General features: G+C 27.9%; 1 protein-coding gene across 3 annotated transcripts; it reads left to right on the forward strand.

The window, feature by feature from the left end:
* The first annotated feature begins 3,668 nt into the window (after nt 1–3,668).
* On the forward strand, nt 3,669–9,276 carry LOC114179082 (AFG1-like ATPase). Of its 3 annotated transcripts, none has more exons than XM_028065291.1 (15): nt 3,669–4,004; nt 4,485–4,776; nt 4,872–4,957; nt 5,140–5,234; nt 5,362–5,484; nt 5,671–5,740; nt 6,157–6,243; nt 6,340–6,405; nt 6,509–6,601; nt 6,811–6,867; nt 6,953–7,081; nt 7,166–7,256; nt 7,524–7,612; nt 8,229–8,422; nt 8,827–9,276. In XM_028065291.1, the coding sequence occupies exons 2-15, from the start codon at nt 4,539–4,541 to the stop codon at nt 8,921–8,923; spliced, it is 1,515 nt and encodes a 504-aa protein (XP_027921092.1). In that variant the 5' UTR covers nt 3,669–4,004; nt 4,485–4,538; the 3' UTR covers nt 8,924–9,276. The 3 variants fall into 3 exon arrangements, with proteins under 3 accessions (XP_027921092.1, XP_027921094.1, XP_027921093.1); XM_028065293.1 differs by having other exon boundaries at nt 3,671–4,004; nt 4,878–4,957; XM_028065292.1 differs by lacking the exon at nt 3,669–4,004 and adding an exon at nt 4,130–4,278.
* Nucleotides 9,277–12,039: the final 2,763 nt, after the last annotated feature.

Below are 12,039 nucleotides of genomic sequence, written 5' to 3' on the forward strand. Positions count from 1 at the left end.
TTTCTTAATTTCATGTTAACAATAATAATAATTTATCATGGCTATAATAAAAAATATTATTTCTAAAATTATTATTAAAAAGAAAAAAAAAGTTTTCATGTAAATTAATTATTTTCTACATTATATATTAAATTTATTTGTATACAAAATATATTGTATCATTCATTTTTTTTAAATATTTTTTCCTATTTTTAGTTATTCAATAAAATTTATAAAATTATTTTAAATTATTTATATATATTATTATATTACTTATAACATTAGGGACATTTTGGTAATTTAACTTTTCTTTTTCTACTAAAAGTTTTTTTTAATATATCACATCAGTCAATTTAGTCACAAACTTCACTCTTTTATCCACTCTAAAATCACCTCTAAATCACTTAAAAGAAACAACACCAACTTGACCCTCTAATCCTTTTGATCTCTTTCTCTCCCTCCCCTCTGATCATTCATCTCAAAAGAACATAACCTAAAATTAAAATTTAATTCATTTTTTATGAAGTTAAATTTAATTTATATTTTATTAGATTAAGTTTAACTTAATTTAATATTTGATTTATATTTGATTTAATTATTTCTTTTTTTTTGTAATTTTATTTTAAAAAATTATATTTTCTTTTAAATATTTGCATGTATTTATGGGTACCTGCAGATTCTAGATTATACGTGAATATTTTGTAAATAGATATTCGATAACAAGTAAATTTTTTTTGTTGTATATCAGATTATGAATAAATACTTTTTGTGTTCAATTCGATCCGTTGAGACTTAAGTATTAAAATATCTTTTACAACTTAATTTCCTTCTCCATCACACTAAGAACAAAATTTAGATTACTCTGCAAAGACTCCACCTTGAATTAAATACATATTGTCAAAATCCTATATATTTTTAAAAAAACTTAACCAAATAAATATTAATCTGATAACCTGAATTATCTCTCTCAAACCGTTCATATAAATAATAATATTTCAGTTAATAAAACTTGTTAAAATTCAAAGGAAAATAGATTCATTAAGACCAATTAATATTTCATAAATCACTACTTCAACTATATATATTGTATTAAAAATTAAATAAAAGATAAAAATCACTTGTGTACATGATTTGAAAAAAAAAAAGAAAACTCTTTCTTATCTCTGTCACGTGTTCCTTGATTTATGTCCACGTCACGTAAGCGTAAACTACTACGTGTTGGATTAGAATATGAATAAAAAATGGATGGTTGAGTTGATGGTGACAAAACAATTATAATTAAAGATTTGAAGCAACGTGGATTGTAGGAGTTGTTTTTTTCGTAGGTGTCGAGAGAATCTGGCGTTAAAACATAACCTGCGATTTCAACTCCTAATAGTGGCCGGAGTTGGAATCCACTTTCAAATCCATATTTGATTGCTTCCGCGAATTGCTCATTTGTCATTCTATAGAGCACACGCTATTATCCACTCCCTATTATCATTCAAAACAAATTTAAATACTACACCATCAAAACAAAAAAGAGACCTTCATTTTTTTTTATTAAAAATATATACTCAAAATGAAAAAAATAATGCCCTAAAAAATTATATAATACATGTACTTAATAACATAGAAAAATAATGTTTATTTTTTAGAATTAAATATATTTTTATCCCTTAACTTTCACTAGATTTTAAAATTAATCCATTTCAAAAATTTGTACTAATTTTGTCTTTTATATTTTGAAATATGTGAATTTAGTCATTTTAATATAATTTTGTTAATTTTATTTAACATTTTAAACACGTTTTATAATAGTATTTGACTTAATATTAAACAAAAAGTATGTCAAACAATATAAACAACATAAATACAATCCTAAAATACGAACGAAACATAAAATAAATCTAATACCTAATAAAATTTAATTAAAAAATTTAATTTATATATTTAAAAAAATAAAGGACTAAATTAATTTAAAATTTTAAAATAAATTAATTTTAAAATTCACTTAAAAAAATTAGGGACAAAAACACGTTTAACGTTATTTTTTATTTTAAAAATTTAGTAGTTGCGGGTGACGGTGAAAACGAATTCATTGGACCACGTGAAAGATTGTCATCTGCAAGTTTTTGGGGTCTATTATTAATTATTGTACGGATTAAAAATGAAAAAAGAATCAAGATGATTATAACTATATGTTTAAACAAATGCATCATCTCCAATATAATTTGGTAAGGATATTATATTATTATATATATGCCTTTTACCAGCTTTATAAAGACCATGCATATAACAACATCCAAACACTATTGGACATTCTTTTGTATAATATCAATGCTCAACACAAGTGGTATAAAATATAATAAATTCAAACTATCCAGTTATAGGACTTACACCTATGGTAGAGATAAATATAACCAATGCTAAGCCTCTTACAAATATATTAATAAAAAAATGCCTATCTATAAGTTTTATTATATTTTAAATGTCTGTATTTTTAATTGATTTTTTAATTTTTTATTAGATATTTGAGAATTTATATTTTTTAATTAACCTTTTTTAATAAATTCACGTGATTATAGTTATTATTTATCTTATTTTATATTATTGTTGCCTTATTTTCACAAATTAAGAAATGTAAAACTTTATAGTTAATATAGAATAATATTAAAATACTAAAACAAATAATTTTATCTTATTTGTAATATTACTTTACATTAATCATAAAAATATCATCTTTCTTCATCTTAAAATGATACAAGATATTACTTAATTAACAAATATAAAAATTGAGCAACAAAAATTTAATTAAAAAATTAAAAAATTTGAGTGTTTAATAAACATTTTTTTTAGTAAAAACTTAATTAAAAATATATAAATTTATGAAAAATTTAAAACTTTAACCAAGTCTAATTGAAACATACTAATGCTGACCATTTATACAGTTTTACTTTTAAGTATTTCTAAAAGCGCTTATATTTTTTGAAAAATATTTTTTCATAAACACTTTGAAGAGATGAATATATTAAAAATAGTTTCTTTATAAGTTAACAATAATTTAAATGAATTAATTAATAAAAATTCTCTAATACAATTTTTTTAATTTAATTTTCAAATTACTCATAAATTAATTTTAGTTTATTTAATTTAATTTATAAACACTATTTTACACATTTTTTTTTTAAATTATTAAAAATCATTTAATTTTTTTTTCTTATGGAGATATATAAATAATACAAAGATACTCTTATTGTATTAGATTGCATAGCATTTTAAAATTAGTATTAAAATATTGATAAAAGTAATAATGTGTGAGTCCTCTAAAATACAGGTATCAATTAATTTCTTTGTTGATATCAAAATCAATTATTGTAATTATAGTTAGTTTTACATTTTGTAAAATATGAACCAATCTTATCAGAATGTTAAACAAACAGATAATCTTATAGAAACAAATTAATATCATTATTAAATTATAATTCAAACCCATGACAGATTAAATTACATTTTAATAATATCTTATAAAAGTTAATCTGAAAGTAGAGATATAGATTATTTGGATGAGAGCTAACTTTATGATGCAACTGTAGGGATTGAAATAAAGAAGGAGAAAGAAAAAATGGTGGGGTCAGGTCAGGGGTTTAGGGGAAAAGAGGGTATACAAACCATATTGTCATTCTTATTGACCTTAGGTTATACCAAAAAAAATTAAAACCAAGCTGACATTAGCTTATAGACTCCGTCACATGTGAAAAATTCCCACTTTTCATGAACAAAATTAGACCAGACATTATTATTTTTTCAGAATAAAGTAAAGGAGTCTCTTTGCATTACCATTGCAGCTCTTGAGCAAGCATCTTCACTTTTTCTGAGTCTCTTTGCATCTTCAATTCAACTTTCTGAACCACTAGTATCATCGTAATCAGAGATCATCATCTCTCTCTTCCAAACACTCCCTTTTCTTTTTCTTTATTTTCTTTACTACTTCTGTTCCTGTTTAGTGGGAGAGCTCTTTTCAGGTCATTTTTTAGTCCATCCAGGTGAGGTTTTTTTATCCTATAAATAACTATAGCGGGTGTTCAGTTTTTTTTTTTTTTTTTTTTTTTTTTTTTTTTTTCATCGGAACGAATTAGAAATACGCGGTTTTATGGGGTCTTATTAAGTTAAGCTTGTTTTGCATCATGCATGTCTGTTACATTTATTTGTAGATTCAATCGGTGCTTTGTTTAGTCGGATATTGTCGCAAAGTCAGGAATTTACCCTCTAATTTTGGTCAAAGCGCAATACCTTTTTAATCCTGTCTCGAGATTTTTGGTAATTTAATTTTGGATTTTTATTTATACTGAGAAAATTGTGGTGAATTATCAGTGTCTTGATTTGGGATTTCTTGAAATTTGTTCATTTATAATTCTTGGGAAAAGTCGGAGTTCAAAGACCCTTGATTTAATTTTGGTTTCTTTGTTCTTGAGGAGTTGCATGATTAAAAATTGAGTTTAAGCGAGTTGTGTTTCTGAAATCAGGGACCGTTAATTCTTTTCGTGGGGGTTTATTGGAGGAGTTGGGAGTTGTTGAGGATGAGAAACGTGCTCCGTTGTCTGCGACAATTGCGACCAGCCTTTCAGAGGCTAGATTGTGTTTTGTTCAGTGTTAATGTTGCAGAAGAATCCCCATGTCATTTTGGAAAGAGCTGTCATATTCACAGTTCAGCTTATAGAGTTGTTGGTCCTTCTGAGACCAACTTTGTCAAAAACGATTCGTTTGTAGCAATCACGAGAGCTCTCTCGACTGATGCTGCAAAACTCACAAATACAGGTTCTCATCTATTTTTCTCTGGGTGTGCTGGCTTCGGGAGGGTTTGAAATTTATTCTCTTCTTATGCCTTTTTGTATTTGAATTTGTTGCCTAAGTTACAGAAACAACCAAAGCTGGGCCTCTTGTTGAATATGAACGAAGAATTGCTAATGGTGAACTTGTAGAAGGTGATGCTTGCCAGGTAGAGTGTCAACATTTCATTTAATGCCTAATTTCATTGATGAAATGGATTTTCTTGCTTATTTTAATGGTAAAAGGTTGTTGGATATTACTATGTGGATTATATGTTGTGGCACTTATTCCTCAGTTGTTGCACTTATTCTTTATTTCCTTTGTTCATTGTTTTCTTTCCTTTTGAAACAGGTTGACACTTTGTCAGAACTTCAGAGACTATATGATGAGCTTGTTGAGTCTGCTGATGTCTGCCAACTGGATCGCAATTCTGAAAAACCTGTAAGGTAAGCATTGCTTACTTCCAGTATAGATCTTGCCTCGTGCTGATATGTCTGCTTAAATCTTGAAGCTTGTTTTCCACATTTTGTTTGCCTGTTTGGTTCTGAATTTATTGATCTTTTGATTTTGCAGGAGTGGGTGGTTGTGGTCTAGGCTCTTGTCGCATCCTTCTTACTCACCTGTAAAAGGTTTATATCTTTTTGGAGGAGTGGGTACTGGTAAAACTATGCTGATGGACTTGTTTTTTGATCAATTGTGAGTTTGAATGAATTTATTTTTTAGTGATTTTTGTTTTCTCATTTGATGTTGTCTTGCATTAGTTGCCATACCTTTTGAACTTTCAATATAGGAAGAATATGAGGCATTTTTAGAATATACTATGGAAGTGTGTTCTTATGAGGATTTATAACTTTACTGTCTTCACCGGTTGTCTCTTATCAGGCCCTCTAATTGGAGGAAAAAGAGGATTCATTTTCATGACTTTATGTTGAATGTTCATAGCATGTTACAGGTAAGTTTACCCAACCTGTTAATTTCCTGTCAAATGTTTTTCTTTTCTTTTCTTTTTGGTGGATGAAAGGGGCAAATCTATTTACTGTGATACGTCTTACACTACAGTTTTCCCAATACAGTTACTGTTGATAATAAATCCAAGTAACCTACAGTCGAATTGCTTTCCTTGTGTCTATTTTTTCTTTTTTTTTTGTTTGGAATTCATTACCTAACGTAGGGGGACAGTGCCAATAATTATGTATGTTTTTGCGAAGGATTTGTTTGAAAATCTTCATAAGATACAAAAGATGTCTTATGCTTTGAGCATTAATTGTTTGTTGCCAGTTTCCAGAATGATGTTGTCTTTGTATGTTTAATTGGCCAACAGAATAAAATGAAACCTATCTCAGATTTCCTATTGTTGTGTCCTTGTAGAAGCACAAGGGGTTGTCAGATCCACTTGATGTGGTTGCAGGAGAGATTTCTGATGATGCAATTTTATTATGTCTTGACGAATTTATGGTAAAGTTTTAGCATAACATTTATTTATTTTGTGATAATAGATCATGCATATTTTTTGATGCTATGTCTTGGGATTTTTGTTTGGTTTTTCAATAGGTAACAGATGTAGCAGATGCATTGGTACTAAATCGCTTGTTTAGACATTTGTTCAACAAAGGCATTGTAAGTAATATAGCTGTGTGGTCTGTCAAAACAATAATTGTGGGATTATTGCCTAATTAATTTTTCAAACATTCGTGTGTTTTGTGCTTGAACACAAGTATAGATTCTAGTAGCCACATCGAATCGTGCACCAGATAAGCTGTATGAAGGTGGATTGCAGAGGGATCTCTTTCTACCCTTCATTGCAGCACTGAAGGTATGTTTCTAGATGTTTATTAGTTGGTAGAGGTGTTAGATTGGCTTTCCAAGTCCATTGCTAAATCTACTTTGTGGAATTCGGGTGTGTAGTGTGGAAGAAAGCAAAGAATCTGGACATATTTATATTTTTCTCTTTGTAATTGCCTATTATATGTTTTCTTATATTATTTTTCCCAGTAATTTCCTAATACATGTATACTCCTGTAGGAAAGATGCGTAGTACATGAGATTGGTTCATCAGTTGACTACCGCAAAATGACTTCGGTATGATTTGGAATCTTTTATATGTAAGTGCACTAAGCTCAAATTGTTGGTTTTTTAATTTATTTCCTGCAAATTTGGGTTGTAGGGCGAACAAGGATTCTATTTAGTTGGGGGAGATTTATCTGGATTTCTTAAGCAAAAGTTTCAACAGTTGATTGGAGAAGGTACACCTACTCCCCAAGAAGTAGAAGTAGTTATGGGAAGGAAACTGCAAGTATGTACTAAATTGACACTGGACACATTGAGCACACAACCATGGTTATAATCAATTTTAAGCTGTGTTTGTTTTCTGCATTAGGTTCCATTGGGAGCTAACGGATGTGCCTATTTTCCTTTCGAGGAACTTTGTGATCGACCTCTTGGGGCTGCAGACTATTTTGGGTTATTTAGTAAGTCATTTTTGAGTGAACTTTCTCATTCATGCATACATACATTTTTTTGTGTCCTATCCAAAAGACAGGGTACAGTTTTATTGTTTGCTATGAATTGCACATGGTAATGATAAAAGTAACAATGCTTTGAATATGTTAAAAGTAAAAAATGATTTATTTTTTGTGTAACTTCATTTATTCTCATTGTGGGAAGTTTGGTTTCCTAAGCTTCTAATGTAAGAACCATAAACCGAAGTTCTCACTGGATATCATTTTTGTTTTCAGAGAAGTTTCACACGCTGGCTTTAGAAGGCATTCCAATTTTTGGGCTTCACAATAAATCAGCTGCTCATAGATTTGTCACTTTAGTTGACGTAAGTCTCTTACCATTCTAAATGGGTTTTCCGTATACGAAATTTTGTTTGTTGTGAGTTTCACTAGCATATTTTATCAAAACCTTTATACAGTAATATTTCATTGTGCCCACGGAATGACCTTGGTATCAGTTGTTCCTTTGCTTGTTGACTCTAGTATCATGCAGAGACGAATGCTAGAACACATTTTGAATGTTGCAATCCACTCTATTGTTGAGTGGATTTCATGGGGGGTCCCATTACAAATTATGTGGATCTCACTTACCATTCCATGTGATAGTAGTGTGTCAGAAATGTATTGTAACATTTCTCTTATGTATATTATTCTTACTCAGAATATCTGAGTGTGTTTTTCTCCATCTAGCTTAGTTTGTTCCTGTGAATCTTCATATTTATAAATATGCCTTATATGGCAGAAAATGTGGACTTCTGACTAGAAAAATAAAGAATAAAATTCTGCTTGTGTTTCCCAAATATCCAACAGCCAAGGATTCCCATAACGTGAAGCTTGGGAATAATTACATTTAAATGAATGATCATATTCTTTTCTATTACCCTCTAGCTTTCTTTTTCCCAGTGAGAGAAGAATAATTTGCTTTTTTCACTGTGATTACAGGTAATATACGAGAACAAGGCCAGACTATTATGTTCTGCTGAGGGGACTCCTCAAGATCTCTTTGAAAAAATAGTAACAATATCTGAAGCTAAAAATATGGCACCCAGAACCTCTTCAAGATCAAGGAAAAATGATGATTCTAATCTTTGCGTTGATAATGAATTGGGGTTTGCGAAAGACCGCACCATTAGTAGGTATGGTATATCTCTACGCAAAAACAACTAGTAGTATTATTTTGTAACAATTTTGATTTAGTGATTCCAGTTGGAATATCTCGCCTTTAAATATTACTGACAATGCAATTAAAGTTGTACCCTTAAATTTGTGAAATAGAGAAGAAAACTAGGATGTTAAAGAACTGGATAACGGTTGATATGCAATACTAGGAGCAGACAGCCCCCTTTATTCATTAGTATATTTTTTCATAGAAATATTCAAACACTAAATCTCTTACCTCAACCTACGATTGACATTACCAAGAGCTAAAAGCAATATAAGAATGGAAATATAACATAAAGTTACCAAGATAACCACAACTCTTCCTTGTAACAGGTGTGTATTTGTTACAATTATTGATTGTGATATACATTTAATGCAGATTGACAGAGATTAACAGCAGGGAATATTTAGAGCATCATGCTGCCATGTTATCAGAAAAGAAGGAACGTATGGATCAGAATGCCATTGAAGCCTGAAGAAAAGCATCGGAAACCTCTTTTCATTTTGGTTCCTACTGCTGTAGCATATAGTGTGAAAGTGGGGTATATTGATCGTGAGCAACCAAAAATTTAAAACAAAGAAATCCATATGCAGCGCATTATGATTTGGCTCAGTTTGGTTCTTATTGTTGCCTCGTTAAATTTTCAATAAAAAGAGAGTGTAGAGAGCTTTATATTGCCACCTGCACTGGAATAGAGGTGTTAGATGGTATCAATTAGTTACTAGCATATCAAAAAATGTTGTATAATCTGTGTAATGCAAAAATTCAAATAATTTATATGGATGATGATCTTCCTAACTACATTCATTTATTTTTAATTTTTTGGAAGTTTCCCCTTGTCAAGTCAGTTTGTCCTGACATGCTAGATGAAACCTTTGATTCCCAATCAATCGATTTATTTCTCATTTGGCTTTGCATTCCTTAACAACTGCCTGCACTTTCTTCTAACTGTAAAAAAGTTAAAAGGGTATAACTTAATATTGAGTCCTAATTCTTTTCTGCTGTTGTTGTCTCTTTTGCATTCTTGAGTGACAGTGTTTTGCTTCTTCTCTGAAGAATATATATTCTTTTTCCGAAATCACTGCACACAGTTGTAGGTGATTTTTTTTTTTAACTTCCGGATTTAATCCAGAAAATTCCTAGATTATTCAATCAGTTAACTTTTTGGATTATGAAAGGCGAGAGGTGTTTCATTATGGAGCATTCCCAGTTGGTCATTCTAAAATAACTTTCTGGATAAATGCATAATGTATATAAAATATTTTGGAATAGTGTAAGATATATGTTCCGGAAGATTTTCAAATATATGTTCCAGAAATCTTGATTCCGAAGATCTTCGGAGTAAGTAATCCAGAATACCGGTGTGTTTGTTCATGGATTTGAAGCGGAATAACTAGATGGATTTGAAAGGATAAATATAGAAAAAAAAAATTATTTATTTGGTGTTTGTTTAAAAACATGGATTTGAGGCAGAATAACTAGATGAATTTGAGAAGATAGATACAGAAAAAGAGATTATTTGTTTGAAGGATAATGATATTTTAATTTTTTTTTCATTTTTAATTCACTATTTCAATCACCATTAGATCATCTCTTTTGATTTTTTTTAGTGATGTAGTGTGATGATTTAATGGTAATTAAAGTACTGGGTTAAAAGTAGGTAAAAAAAGTGAATTAAAAAGGTGAATTAAAAGAGTGAATAAGTGAAAATCAAAGGATTAAATTTGTTGTGTGAACGGTGTGATGAATGTGATAGATAATAATTTAGTAGATAAAATTATTAGATTAAAATTTTACTCTTATGGTTAAAATTAATATAAAATAAATTATAATTAATAATAATAATAATTATTAATAATATTATCAAAATTGTAATAATAATAATAATAATTACTAATAAAAACACATGTCCTAGTAAGAAAATAATGAAATTATAATTATAAAAATAAATTTTACAATTTATTTATTTTATTTAAAAAATAACTAGATTTGAAAAAGGTTTATTTTAAAAAATAAGTTAAATTTGAATAAAATGGTACTTGAAGTGTAAAAGTGAAAAAAATAAACTGAACACCAAAAATAAATTCTTTTATATATAAATATAGATTAATATTATTATTGTTATTAATCATCCAAAAAGGTTTAATAATAATAATAATAATAATTATTATTATTATTAAAAAATTCAATAGTTTTAATTTCATAATTAATATTATTATTATTGGAATTTAAGAAAAAGCATTGAACATTTAAATAAAAATGTAGGTGTTGATTTATCATTCCTTTATCCCTTCAATATATGAATATTTGATTCTCCTTCAAATTCATCCATCTATACAAGTCACATGTAATCACAGAAACAACTGAGTTTATCCATTTTAATCATCTTCTCCGGGAAATAACCGAAAGCAAAACACGGCATAAAGCTCATTGCAATCCTTAAACTTGAAGTCATCCAGAACAAACTTCTAATGAAGTAAAAAAAATAAAATAAAATAGAACACGCCAGCAAGTAAAAAAGTAGGAAGAAGCACCATTGAAATAAAACATAAACAGTAACATAATCATTTGAAAAAACTAAGGGTGCAGGAAGCTAAAGTCTCCCTTCTAGTTTTTTAATAAGTGCAGCCTGACGTAGATACACTTTTAAACATTTGTTCTTCTTTGTTCAGATTTTACATATGTAAATTTATAAGTATTGATAATTTATATTAACATTATAAGGAAAATATGTTTGACGTCCTTGTAATTTTTTTTTCAAATTTATCTTTGGTCAGTTCTCTAATTTTTGAAAGTGTTGTTTTAATGTTTGTTAAACTTAAAATTTAACATTTACATATACTTTTATTATTTATTACAAATTGATAAGAAAAAAAGTTAAATTCATATACTATATTAATATTGTCATGTCCGAAATTAACATGTTATGATAGCTTATTACTGTCATAAAATCGTTAAATGTCTAATTTCACACAGTTACAAGTTTGAGATCTATAAATCTATTTTTCAGAGTACCGAGAAAAAAAAATTAAAAATAGATTAAAAACATATTTATACATTATTCACAAAAATCAAGCATAATCTAAGAAAAGGTAATTTTATAAGGCAATAATACATATACATAAACACACATATTAACATTTTAGTTTTAAATTTAATTTTTGATTTTTTTTTCAATTTTAAAGAATACTTTTGAATAATTCCAAACAAAATATTTACCCAACAAAAATATACAACCAAACTAATAATAAAAGATTTATCTAATACAAATTAAACATAAAATATTTATTTTGTTATGTTATTCTATTTTATCGAGTCAAAATTTAATTGTAATAATTTTAGTTATCTTACATATTGATATATATTAATTCTAAATTTAATATTTCTTTAATACATATATAATTTATTCATTTTTTATGTATTTTTTTTAACTTGAAATATTATTTAAAAAAAATTAAGATAAGAATGTAAAGTCATCACAAACCACAAATGATATGCGCAAGAATGAATAAAAATAAAAGAATAAAATTTAAAAAAAAAAGTGAAAAGAAGTAATTTTTACTTATATTAGAAAGTAAAACGTAAGAAAAT

Source organism: Vigna unguiculata, chromosome 3 (assembly GCF_004118075.2).
Source record: "Vigna unguiculata cultivar IT97K-499-35 chromosome 3, ASM411807v1, whole genome shotgun sequence".
NCBI classification, from domain to species: domain Eukaryota; kingdom Viridiplantae; phylum Streptophyta; class Magnoliopsida; order Fabales; family Fabaceae; genus Vigna; species Vigna unguiculata.

Excerpts from the sequence above, each read along its gene's own strand:
- LOC114179082 (XM_028065291.1), top strand. The coding sequence starts at position 4,539 with ATGAGAAACGTGCTCCGTTGTCTGCGACAATTGCGACCAGCCTTTCAG. Across the intron at positions 5,485-5,670 it reads GACTTGTTTTTTGATCAATT|GCCCTCTAATTGGAGGAAAA; the intron begins GTGAGTTTGAAT and ends GTCTCTTATCAG. Across the intron at positions 6,244-6,339 it reads TATGTCTTGACGAATTTATG|GTAACAGATGTAGCAGATGC; the intron begins GTAAAGTTTTAG and ends GTTTTTCAATAG.